At 35.6% G+C, this 12,705-nt stretch overlaps 2 protein-coding genes and 1 long non-coding RNA gene across 3 annotated transcripts; 1 reads left to right on the plus strand and 2 right to left on the minus strand.

The window, feature by feature from the left end:
- Nucleotides 1-1,563, plus strand: LOC112001809 (putative glutamine amidotransferase GAT1_2.1). The gene is made up of 3 exons (XM_065779100.1): nucleotides 1-785; nucleotides 900-1,106; nucleotides 1,281-1,563. The coding sequence occupies exons 1-3, from the start codon at nucleotides 126-128 to the stop codon at nucleotides 1,527-1,529; spliced, it is 1,116 nt and encodes a 371-aa protein (XP_065635172.1). The 5' UTR covers nucleotides 1-125; the 3' UTR covers nucleotides 1,530-1,563.
- A 1,609-nt stretch (nucleotides 1,564-3,172) lies between these two features.
- Nucleotides 3,173-4,435, minus strand: LOC136069877 (uncharacterized). Its single transcript, XR_010631078.1, has 2 exons — nucleotides 4,388-4,435; nucleotides 3,173-4,005 (listed from the first exon to the last, which is right to left on the minus strand). It is a non-coding gene; the product is annotated as an uncharacterized LOC136069877 (long non-coding RNA).
- A 1,893-nt stretch (nucleotides 4,436-6,328) lies between these two features.
- Nucleotides 6,329-10,457, minus strand: LOC112001842 (uncharacterized). Its single transcript, XM_024034010.2, has 6 exons — nucleotides 9,712-10,457; nucleotides 9,266-9,486; nucleotides 7,949-8,237; nucleotides 7,730-7,815; nucleotides 7,545-7,636; nucleotides 6,329-7,162 (listed from the first exon to the last, which is right to left on the minus strand). Exons 1-6 carry the CDS (start codon nucleotides 10,000-10,002, stop codon nucleotides 6,930-6,932), a joined length of 1,212 nt encoding a protein of 403 aa, XP_023889778.2. The 5' UTR covers nucleotides 10,003-10,457; the 3' UTR covers nucleotides 6,329-6,929.
- Between the last annotated feature and the right edge of the window lie 2,248 nt (nucleotides 10,458-12,705).

Raw genomic sequence — 12,705 nt, forward strand, 5'->3', positions numbered from 1 at the left:
TATGCTTTTTTTCCTGTTGACATATATAACTGTTCTGCAATATATGAACAGGTGAATACCATCTAGATCTCATTGTAAGATATGGTGCAGTGCCTGTGATTGTCCCAAGAGTCAGTGGAGTCCACATGCTACTTGAAAGCTTTGAACCTATACATGGAGTTCTTCTCTGTGAAGGAGAAGATATTGATCCATCCCTTTATGATGCAGAATTGACTGGTTTTTCCCCTGAAGAACTTGAAGAAATTAGGAAACTACACGCAAGTGATACCGCCATTGATAGAGAGAAAGACTCCATTGAACTAAGACTCGCAAAGCTGTGCCTCGAGAGAAATATACCATACTTGGGAATATGCAGGGGGTCACAAGTCCTCAATGTGGCATGCGGGGGTACCCTTTATCAAGATGTAGAGAAAGAGCTATCAAAGAAATGTACTGATGGGAGTGAAAGAGTGAATCATTTGAACTATGAAAATTATGATGGGCATCGCCACGCGGTGAGGGTTGTGGAGGATACCCCTTTGCATCACTGGTTTGAGGATTCTTTAGAAGATGAAAAAATGGAAATCATGGTGAATAGTTATCACCATCAAGGTGTTAAGAGATTAGCTCAGCGATTTGTTCCCATGGCTTTTGCTCCAGACGGCTTGGTTGAAGGATTTTATGACCCTGATGCTTATAATCCCAAAGAGGGCAAGTTCATCATGGGTCTTCAATTTCATCCAGAGCGAATGCGACATCCAGATTCTGATAATTTTGATTATCCAGGATGCTCATCTGCATATCAGGTATGCAGTCACTCTTATGTTACATTGTATTTTACTACTTTTATGTATTGCAATGGTTTCTATTGCCTTCTATCAAACATCAGAAAGGAATTTATAACACTGCTTGTCATGTAGGAATTTGTGAAAGCAGTAATTGCTCATGAGAAGAAGCTTAATTGCTCAGCATATGTGCCAAAGGCTCCAAAGCTTAATCAGGAATTGGAGATGAAGAGAAAGACAATTCTAAGAAGTTTTTCAATTGCAAAAAACCTGTACATTTCTGGGAAAGGAATGATTTCAAGCCAGGGATCCGAATTGATAGCTGGAGCTGAGTTTCTCGAGGTTAGCCAAAGATGTTTTTGATGCCATATTTGATTTCAAGAGGAACTATATCTAGTAAACTATTCCAGAAAACCACACTACCATCTGTATAACATTTCACTAACTAGATATGTTGGCTTCAATTCTTAATAAGTTGATATATTTGTAATAGTTACGTATGTTGTTTGTGTACAGGCGAACATGGCATTGAGTTTGCAGCAAGAGAATAGGCTAAAGCAGATGGGTGCAACAGTGAGGAGTTCATCGATGTACCTTGAGAGACTGATGAAGAATGAAGAAAGGGAAAGAGTAGCAAGGATCATAATGGAGAAGATGTCAATAGAACAGTTATCTGACTTAATGTCATTGTACCAAATGATGGGTCAAAAATGTTCAGAGGAGTTAGAGAAAAAGCTTCAAGACCTAATGAAAGAAGATAACTGAACTTCAATTTGATTTGGTTTAATAAGGATATGCTTGTAAAATGATCCATCTGCTAAATAAATTTATTTTAAGGTTTAATTTTATCATAAAAAAATTTGGGGGGTGATGTTTCCTTAGCCATTACCACGGTTGTTGAAGGTACTCAATTCGGAGGAATATGCTTTACAAATTACAAGTTAAGGGGGTGTTTGGTAAAGTAATTTGAAATTGTTGTTTGTAGTTTTTTGAAATACGTGTGGGTGAAAAAGTGTGTTGAAATGCGTGAAATGCTGTTTAAAAACTAAAAAATGTTGTTTAAAAACACAAATCAAACGGACCCGAATGTTAAATAGTATTAAAGCAAATGTATCATCAACATAGAATTGAAATCTGTTTCACACAAATAGAGGACTAAATTCCACTTAATTCAAACCAATCTAAAAACAGCCTTACCGACTTTATGTGGAGCTGGGCTGCTGAGGAGACTAGGTAAATTCATAGGACTCAAGATATATATACAAAGTGTCCATTAAGAAACAACTTTATGTCAATAAAGTCAATTTTTGGTTAGAATTTTGATTTAAACCTTAATATCATCATTGTAAACACATGTACCAACCAATTGAACTAAGCATTTGCCAAATATTGAAAGGGAAATTTTAACCAATACCCTTAGGGCGGACATTGGTTTAAGAGCTATTTTTAGAAACATTTTATTGAAAAAATGATAAAATAATAAATGTTATTGACAACTTTTCATATTTTTCATAAAAATTATATCAAAATTTTTCTATTATAATTTATTAATAATTACCCTACAAATCTATGTTAGTGACCCATATTGAAAACACAAATTTGGAAGCCAAAGAAAGAGACCATAAAAAGACCTACTTATGCATACCCAAACACTCGCACCCAAAACTATACACTTTATCTGGAACAAACGACGCAACGCCCAAAAATAGAGCTCCTTGTTAGGGAGAAGGGATCCCTTGTTCCGGAACCAGTGGAAACTATAGTACTTTGGTATGGTATAATGGAATAGAAAGAATATGATTTTTAAAAGAAATATTTTTGGTTATTAAGGAAAAAATTAGAACACTGTTAAGGCACATTTTTTAATAAGTATAAAATTGAGAAAAATAAAAGGGAATGAAACATATTTTATAGAATTTTTTATATAAAATTACCATAATACTTTTTTTGCCCCCTTCACAGGAGATGCAAATCTTCTGTACCACTTTTTATATACCACTCTATGTTCCACTAATTACTAATTACCATATGTATGATTACTTTTTATTTTAAACGTTAATTATTCTATAAGGAAAGTAAAATGAAAACATGACAAATAGTAATTGATGAAACATAAAGTGATATACAAAAAGTGGTACAGAAGATTTAAACTCCTTTACATGCCCGAACCTCTACTTTTATACTGGTGTAATAGTGGTGGTATTATATGTATATATATATATATATAAATAAATTTACATTCCTCTCCCTTTCGTTCTTATCCTTTCAAACATAGATAAAAATATTTTCTTCATTTGCATTCCATTCCTTTCTATTTTATCCATTCCATTCCATTCCTTAAAAACAAAAGGTAGACACTTAGGCAAAAGCAACTCAAGTTTCCCAAATTTAACAATCAGAAACAGCAATTCTGCAAACATATTCAGTTCATTAATATCAAAGCTATAACACAGTTCTTCAGTAGATGCAGTTAAAGTTGATCGTGGTTAGTATTCACATACACTGGTACACATCTGGGGCAGCTTGAGCTTGACACTTACACAACCTATCAAAATTCCCTTATAAATAAATCTAAATCCTAGTACTAATCATCAGGACGAAAAAAAAAGCCTGAAATCTCATAATTTACCCTTAGCTGGAATAACATAAAAAAGAACAACTGAACAAGCAAGATGGGACTTGTTCACACTCATAGCAAACCGATCATCAATTGATTTAAGCTAGCCCTTCTGCAACTTCTCTAACTCCATATTTACTTCATAGCTTCTGGTTGAGCATTATTACAGGTGCTCCTCACATTTGGCAGTGTCACTGATTTTATGCTCTCTATAATATTTTTGCCTCTTTTTTTTTTTTAGTAAATGAAAGGAAACCAAACCAAAGCATAACTAACTGAACTTGCAATCTAGATTTCCACAAAAAGGGGAGATGGCCCATGCATGTACTGAGAATATATTAGTCTTCTTCTAGAACAGTGGGAGGGTAACAGTTATAGTCATGACTTACTACTACCGCTGGCTAAAAAACAGGAAATCTGGATGATTGACCTGAACCCGTCTTAACCAGTTGTCAGCTTCCTGCAGAAGGGAATTTGCCAATTGGCGCTCAAATCCCCCATTAGGCGTCCACAGGGACCCTTTGAACTTGTATGAGGCCAAACCAAAAACTGGTAACGACATCTTAGTGACACCATCTATCTCGCTGGTACATCTCACCATTGGAGCCTGTGCACCTTTTGAACCTGAAAGAAATCATATCAGGAGTCACATTAATGTGACTAAACTAAAGCTTGGCTTGATTTGGAATGCTGTATCAAAATGCTCATGGGCACAATAATTACATAACCAATACACTGTACACATCCCTCAGCCAAACAATATGAACACATTCAGCCTCTTGCTTCTATTCAGCCCCATAAAGCATCAGAGAGAGCATTATCAAATGTGTTTGTGGGTGTGTCTGTAATAAAGGTGAGATACACCTGGAATTTGCAAATAATTTCATGTCTTGGCCCTCTAGGTATAGCCATGTGTGCAGTTGTTTCAGCTTATAAGTAGCATATTTTGTAGGCCAAAAAGAAAAACCCCTCAATTACAAATTTGAGGATTGAAATTGTTTCTTACCTCCCACAGGTGTATAAAGAAAATGATAAGTTAGAAAGCAAGCATTGATGCCATATTTGATTTCAAGAGGAACTATATCTAGTAAACTATTCCAGAAAACCACACTACCATCTGTATAACATTTCACTAACTAGATATGTTGGCTTCAATTCTTAATAAGTTGATATATTTGTAATAGTTACGTATGTTGTTTGTGTACAGGCGAACATGGCATTGAGTTTGCAGCAAGAGAATAGGCTAAAGCAGATGGGTGCAACAGTGAGGAGTTCATCGATGTACCTTGAGAGACTGATGAAAAATGAAGAAAGGGAAAGAGTAGCAAGGATCATAATGGAGAAGATGTCAATAGAACAGTTATCTGACTTAATGTCATTGTACCAAATGATGGGTCAAAAATGTTCAGAGGAGTTAGAGAAAAAGCTTCAAGACCTAATGAAAGAAGATAACTGAACTTCAATTTGATTTGGTTTAATAAGGATATGCTTGTAAAATGATCCATCTGCTAAATAAATTTATTTTAAGGTTTAATTTTATCATAAAAAAATTTGGGGGGTGATGTTTCGTTAGCCATTACCACGGTTATTGAAGGTACTCAATTCGGAGGAATATGCTTTACAAATTACAAGTTAAGAATGTTAAATAGTATTAAAGCAAATGTATCATCAACATAGAATTGAAATCTGTTTCACACAAATAGAGGACTAAATTCCACTTAATTCAAACCAATCTAAAAACAGCCTTACTGACTTTATGTGGAGCTGGGCTGCTGAGGAGACTAGGTAAATTCATAGGATTCAAGATATACATACAAAGTGCCCATTAAGAAACAACTTTATGTCAATAAAGTCAATTTTTTGTTAGGATTTTGATTTAAACCTTAATATCATCATTGTAAACACATGAACCAACCAATTGAACTAAGCATTTGCCAAATATTGAAAGGGAAATTTTAACCAATACTCTTAGGGCGGACATTGGTTTAAGAGCTATTTTTAGAAACATTTTATTGAAAAAATGATAAAATAATAAATGTTATTGACAGCTTTTCATATTTTTCATGAAAATTATATCAAAATTTTTCTATTATAATTTATTAATAATTACCCTACAAATCTATGTTAGTGACCCATATTGAAAACACAAATTTGGAAGCCAAAGAAAGAGACCATAAAAAGACGTACTTATACATACCCAAACACCCGCACCCAAAACTGTACACTTTATCTGGAACAAACGACGCAACGCCCAAAAATAGAGCTCCTTGTTAGGGAGAAGGGATCCCTTGTTCCGGAACAGGTGGAAACTATAGTACTTTGGTATGGTATAATGGAATAGAAAGAATATGATTTTTAAAAGAAATATTTTTGGTTATTAAGGAAAAAATTAGAACACTGTTAAGGCACATTTTTTAATAAGTATAAAATTGAGAAAAATAAAAGGGAATGAAACATATTTTATAGAATTTTTTATATAAAATTACCACAATACTTTTTTTGCCCCCTTCACATGAGATGCAAATCTTTTGTACCACTTTTTATGTACCAGTCTATGTTCCACTAATTACTAATTACCATATGTATGATTACTTTCTATTTTAAACGTTAATTATTCTATAAGGAAAGTAAAATGAAAACATGACAAATAGTAATTGATGAAACATAAAGTGATATACAAAAAGTGGTACAGAAGATTTAGACTCCTTTAACCTCTACTTTTATATTGGTGTAATAGTGGTGGTATTATATGTGTATATATATATAAATAAATTTACATTCCTCTCCCTTTCGTTCTTATCCTTTCAAACATAGATAAAAATATTTTCTTCATTTGCATTCCATTCCTTTCTATTTTATCCATTCCATTCCATTCCTTAAAAACAAAAGGTAGACACTTAGGCAAAAGCAACTCAAGTTTCCCAAATTTAACAATCAGAAACAGCAATTCTGCAAACATATTCAGTTCATTAATATCAAAGCTATAACACAGTTCTTCAGTAGATGCAGTTAAAGTTGATCGTGGTTAGTATTCACATACACTGGTACACATCTGGGGCAGCTTGAGCTTGACACTTACACAACCTATCAAAATTCCCTTATAAATAAATCTAAATCCTAGTACTAATCATCAGGACGAAAAAAAAAGCCTGAAATCTCATAATTTACCCTTAGCTGGAATAACATAAAAAAGAACAACTGAACAAGCAAGATGGGACTTGTTCACACTCATAGCAAACCGATCATCAATTGATTTAAGCTAGCCCTTCTGCAACTTCTCTAACTCCATATTTACTTCATAGCTTCTGGTTGAGCATTATTACAGGTGCTCCTCACATTTGGCAGTGTCACTAATTTTATGCTCTATAATATTTTTGCCTCTTTTTTTTTTTTTTTAGTAAATGAAAGGAAACCAGACCAAAGCATAACTAACTGAACTTGCAATCTAGATTTCCACAAAAAGGGGAGATGGCCCATGCATGTACTGAGAATATATTAGTCTTCTTCTAGAACAGTGGGAGGGTAACAGTTATAGTCATGACTTACTACTACCGCCGGCTAAAAAACAGGAAATCTGGATGATTGACCTGAACCCGTCTTAACCAGTTGTCAGCTTCCTGGAGAAGGGAATTTGCCAATTGGCGCTCAAATCCCCCATTAGGCGTCCACAGGGACCCTTTGAACTTGTATGAGGCCAAACCAAAAACTGGTAACGACATCTTAGTGACACCATCTATCTCGCTGGTACATCTCACCATTGGAGCCTGTGCACCTTTTGAACCTGAAAGAAATCATATCAGGAGTCACATTAATGTGACTAAACTAAAGCTTGGCTTGATTTGGAATGCTGTATCAAAATGCTCATGGGCACAATAATTACATAACCAATACACTGTACACATCCCTCAGCCAAACAATATGAACACATTCAGCCTCTTGCTTCTATTCAGCCCCATAAAGCATCAGAGAGAGCATTATCAAATGTGTTTGTGGGTGTGTCTGTAATAAAGGTGAGATACACCTGGAATTTGCAAATAATTTCATGTCTTGGCCCTCTAGGTATAGCCATGTGTGCAGTTGTTTCAGCTTATAAGTAGCATATTTTGTAGGCCAAAAAGAAAAACCCCTCAATTACAAATTTGAGGATTGAAATTGTTTCTTACCTCCCACAGGTGTATAAAGAAAATGATAAGTTAGAAAGCAAGCATCGAGATCCTTTAATGTTGGTCCTGTGGGTATTCTGTAAATTGGATACCTACACAGATACATCATAAGGACCAATTAGTCATATCTACAATAACTGCATGATATAATTACAGAAGCAAAAGCAATGATTAAAAGACAATACCATGCCACAGAAATCCAGCTGGAAGATAGAAGGTCACAACTTCTAAGAGTCTTCAACTCAGGGAATCGGCAGGCAAGATCTGCTATCTGTTGCAATGGGAAATTATCAAAAGGCTTTAAAAATGGGGAGCACACAGACATGGATGAGTCGATTTCTTACTTCATAATTTGTATTTTAGTTTAGAGAAGACAAGGGGGAAGAAAGGGGTGGGCAACTAACCTTGTCAGCCAAGGGTTCACGGCTATAAGGCAAGTCCCGCTCGAGATACTCAAAAAGCAAGCGACCTTGAGAATTCACAGATTCACCCTCATCACTAGAAAAGTCTTCATTAAGTGCAACATGCTGGTCTCTGAAAGATAGTCTATCAATCCTAAGAGGAATCTCACTTGATAGATGATGATGATTCCGTTGCTCCCTAGTGTATTTCAATCCTCTTTCAAGTTCACCGTCACTGCTACCATCACTACTTGAATCCCTGTACTCGTTATCACTATCCTCACCTCGTCGCCTACCACATGGCACAATGGATCCATCAATTTTGCACTAAAAAAATAGTAGATATTATTCCATTTATTATTTAAGTGAGACTCAATCACCACTAATGCATTAGAACATCAATCTTTTTTTTTTTTTTTTAAGACAAACAATATGAACCAAAAAAGAGCTGCATCTTGCAATCAGTGGACAACTTCAACAGAAAACATTCTCATGTAAAGAAATAGTACTGCCCTCTTAATTAATGTCAGTGAGAAAGCCCAACTGAAACTTTACAAGCACCTAAATATGACTTTTGGCAATATTATGGAATCATTTAGCTATATCACATTATCACCCGATAAAAGACAACACCTCACATGTTCAATAACAACTAACTACTAACCTCCAAGATACACTAATGGGAGCAGCACCATAAGGACGATCAATCTTTTTAAGACATTGCAAAGCATCAGGAACTGCTAGGTGACAAATAGATCTAGGGCCACAAATCTCATAGAAAATGGCCCATGAACAGGTGGGTGTGTGTGTCTGTGTCTGTGTACATATATATATAGAACCAAGGAAACAACCGCTAATCCCCAGTCCCTATGGCCCTAACAATCTGCTCCAAAACTTGCCATGTTGGTACAGAAAAATTCCAGTCCATTAATTTCACAATTGGAGGCAGTGGAAGCTCCTATCCTGTGACTGTATAAATATCAAGAGTGGAGATACGGTCCTCAGTCCGATAATTATCATAGCATAAACCTAGTGAGTAACAGTTAATTCTCTTCATAATTTTAAAATCACTATTTTTCCCTGAAGTTATCATCTAATGTTTCCAAATAACAAATTTTCCTTCAAGAATGGAATTGCTCTCCAATGAACAAAAGATTGCATTGATATCAAAGCATACTTCAACTGAAAGGAACCGACATTGCATTGATATCACAATAAAAACTAATAATCATACACAAAATGCACCAATTAAGTACATTTATCACCACATTTGACAATATTAAACAAAATAATTTTAAAAAAACACAGTAATATCAATACCTCAACTTTGTAGATGATTTCGTGGGCTCCCCATATATCTGTATACCGGACAAATACGGGACATAATATTGAACAACGAAGTCACTATCATTCAATATTAGCGGCACTCCGACGCCATATGCACTCCACTCCTTAAATGACTCCCATAAATCACCCAGCTCGAAATACGGCTGACACTCTTCATCATCACAACTCCTAAAGCCTCTCCTCATTGTCGTATTCTGCCACCAAATCCACATTTCAAAATTCAAAAACAAAAATTGCAGACTTTACACAATTCTTTATCTATTTATTTTCATTTCCCACTAAGCCAAATATAACTAATCACTGATTAATTGAGTTAATTACTACGCTTTTCAAAAAAACAAAAAAAAAAATTCTCAGGGACCAAACAGCAAAATCAGCATTTGAAATTAAAAAGCTGAGTCCAATCAAATTCAACGAACCTTGGAGGGATACTGAGCTGGAACGGAGGGCGTGATCGACTTCAAGAACCGTTCCAGATTGCTCGGCGGCTGCTCGGACGGTTCGTTAGACCCGGTCCGGTTCTCCGGTTCGCGGCTCGCCAACGACTTTTCGCGAACGGAATGGGAATGGCTGGCCGTGACGTCACTCTGGGCTCTACGTAGCTGCTCGCTCTGCCGGTTCAGGTTCTGGTGGGCCCTACGCGCTTTCGCCGGATTGTAAAACCGGTCCTCCCCGCGGGCCCGCCCGAACTGCAACCCGGTACCCAACATGTCCAACAGCCAATCAGAAACCGCCACGTCAGACAGAGATAGTCAAACCAAAAACAAACCCACTCCTTTTTAAATCTGTCTCCTCCTCCAACTCCTTGAAAATTGAGTCAACGGTACTCAAAAATTGTGAAAATTGAACTCGATAGTAACTGGGATCGATCGAGGATCTAGGGTTTTGCGAAAAGGAGAGGTTGGTGAAAAAATTTGATCAGAGAGAGAAAAAAAAGGCAAATTTTTTGGTCAAGAAGGAGTTTGGTAAATATATATAAAAAATCAAAACCCTAAATTGGTATCTGATGGATCTGGTGGTGAAGAGGGTAGGTTGTGGAGCAGGGGCAAAATGGTAAAAACTCACCAACACAGAGATTTTGAATGGTATTGATGAAAATGAAGGACGAGCGAAAAATAGAAAGCTTCAGAAAAATGAATGAGCAGTACCGTAGTAGAGGAAGATGAAAATTTTTGTTTTTGCTAATTCAGTCACATAAAATTGTTAGATTGGGCACTTTTTGTTTTACATGACGATTTTGTCCCCGATATGGATTTTTTGTGACTGTGGGAATGTTGGTTTATTTTTGGACTTTATCAGGGGTAGTTTGGGAAATGGGGTGGAGGATGTCGGTTCCTAAGGTTAGGAATTAGGAAGATCTAATTACGAGGCTGTGATTGGTGGGATTTTGGGGGGGTTTGGTCATTGTAGGTGAGTCACTGAATCGTGGACACTTGTGGGTAGGAGGACACGTGTGTGGTTTGATTTGGTGGTGACGCGGAGGGCTGTCTCTGTCTTATCCCCTTTCGATTTTTTTTTTTTTTTTTTTTTTTTTGCTTTTTTAAGAAGTAGTGTAGTGGCACTATTTTACGAGGAACACAGTCAGTGGGTTTTTCTTTTTTTTGAGGTTTTAAGTGGGCGTGAGATTACGCGCCAAGAATATGCCAACGGAAATTGTGGAGGAGTCAGCATTTGAATATTCCCTCGTTTGGGAAATTATTACGACAAGTGATATTTTTACAATATTTTTTAAATAATATGTTGTTATTAGTTGTTATTATTAGTGTTAAAAAGTAATTTTAGTAATAGTTTTAAATTTAATCAATAATAACTAATCACATGTGATTTGTTGTAAAAATATTTTAAAATTATTTTTAAAATTATTATAAACACAGCATCTCTCTATTATTATATATGATTTTTTTTGAAAGAAGATTCGAGATGTTGCAACGTGCAATTAACATGTGACATGTTTAGGTGGTTCACGTGTAAAGGTCAAGATTGGTAATAAAATACTACAAGGTTAAGATTGTTACGTCTCACAATCCAAATCCATAAATGAAAATTCATTGTTGTCCAAATCAATGTGGACTGTTTTTTCTTGATAAGATTTGTATTGTTTTGTTGAAATGCTGGCTTATAAAATATATTCTGACTTTTCTTAAATTCAACTAGTCTCATTACACCACAGGCTTTTTTTTTTTTTTTTTTTTTTTTTAATGACCCTATTTTGTAGAAAAAAATATGTTTTTATTTTATATATATAATTTTTATTTTAAGAATTTAATTTATAAGTGAATAAAAAATTTTAAAAATCTGCAAGAGAATAACCTTATTATTTAGGCAATATTTTAGTGAGAGTTGAAGTTGTATTTTTACCAGATTATCCTTTAATTTTGTCTTTACTTAAACATAAAGATGTAAGGGCATTTAAAAAAAAAAGGAATCCAAACGGCAAAGCCCCTTAAATAATAGTATAGAATATGTTGTTAACACTTCAATTTAATCATTTAACTCTTATTAAATTACATATTATGAAATTGACATGTGTCTTGATTGACCAATTAAATATAACTCATTTTTTTCTCCAAAAAAAAAAAAAAATTAACTCATTTAACCACAATTAATCACTTAACCCAAGTAAACAAAACCCTTACCCCTCCTCTCTTTCTCCTTGTCAATCTATCTCCCTCACCCAACCCAGGACCACCATAACCCTGAATTGAACCACCAATACAAAGTATGTTATGTTTCTAAAAGAAAAAAAAAATATATAAAAAAGTATGTTCAATTATGGTGTTTGTAGGTAGGGGTGTCCACGAGTCGGTCCGGGTCAAGTTTATGCCCAACCTGCAACCGACCCGCTTACATCGGGTGGACAATTGGACGACCGGCCGCCCACCGCTGACATCCTCGGGTTGAGTCAAATCGGTCTCCGGTGAACGACGGTTAGGTCGGTCAACCTTGGCACTGAGGTAAACCATCAAATCTCCGCCGGATTGAAGCTTAAAACCACCACACAAGCCTAGATTTCAGAGAAAATCACAAGATCTAAGCAAAAATTAAAGCAAAAAGCATTATATCAAGCCCAGATTTGAGCAAAAGCACCACATCAACCAAGAATCGAAGCAAAAATCAAGCCTAGAGTTGAGCAAAATCAAAGCAAAAGCACCGCTTCAAGTCGGATCTAAGTAAAAATCGAGCAAAATCTTCAACTCATCACTGGATCTAAGCAAGAAACCAAGATCTTCACCGGATCTAAAGAGAAAACCAAGATTTGAGCAAAATCAAACCAAAAACTACCAAACTTCTCACCGGAATATCGATGAATCTGAACGGATTTGGGTAAAACCGGCGTTCTTTCTTCTGTTTCGTCGGTCGGATCGGGTATATCGGGTTTTGAAGAAGAAAACCCGCCATTTGACCTACCTAAA

Source organism: Quercus suber, unplaced genomic scaffold (assembly GCF_002906115.3).
Source record: "Quercus suber isolate HL8 unplaced genomic scaffold, Cork oak 2.0 scaffold_11, whole genome shotgun sequence".
NCBI lineage: Eukaryota > Viridiplantae > Streptophyta > Magnoliopsida > Fagales > Fagaceae > Quercus > Quercus suber.

What these genes read in the sequence shown, in the direction of transcription:
- LOC112001842 (XM_024034010.2), bottom strand. Translation starts at nt 10,002, where the DNA reads ATGTTGGGTACCGGGTTGCAGTTCGGGCGGGCCCGCGGGGAGGACCGG. An exon ending in GTGAACCCTTGGCTGACAAG is followed by an intron (nt 7,816 to 7,948) that starts GTTAGTTGCCCA and finishes CCATTGCAACAG; the next exon opens with ATAGCAGATCTTGCCTGCCG. An exon ending in AGCTGGATTTCTGTGGCATG is followed by an intron (nt 7,637 to 7,729) that starts GTATTGTCTTTT and finishes GTATCTGTGTAG; the next exon opens with GTATCCAATTTACAGAATAC.
- LOC112001809 (XM_065779100.1), top strand. Translation starts at nt 126, where the DNA reads ATGCTACTTGAAAGCTTTGAACCTATACATGGAGTTCTTCTCTGTGAA. An exon ending in GATGCTCATCTGCATATCAG is followed by an intron (nt 786 to 899) that starts GTATGCAGTCAC and finishes CTTGTCATGTAG; the next exon opens with GAATTTGTGAAAGCAGTAAT. An exon ending in CTGGAGCTGAGTTTCTCGAG is followed by an intron (nt 1,107 to 1,280) that starts GTTAGCCAAAGA and finishes GTTTGTGTACAG; the next exon opens with GCGAACATGGCATTGAGTTT.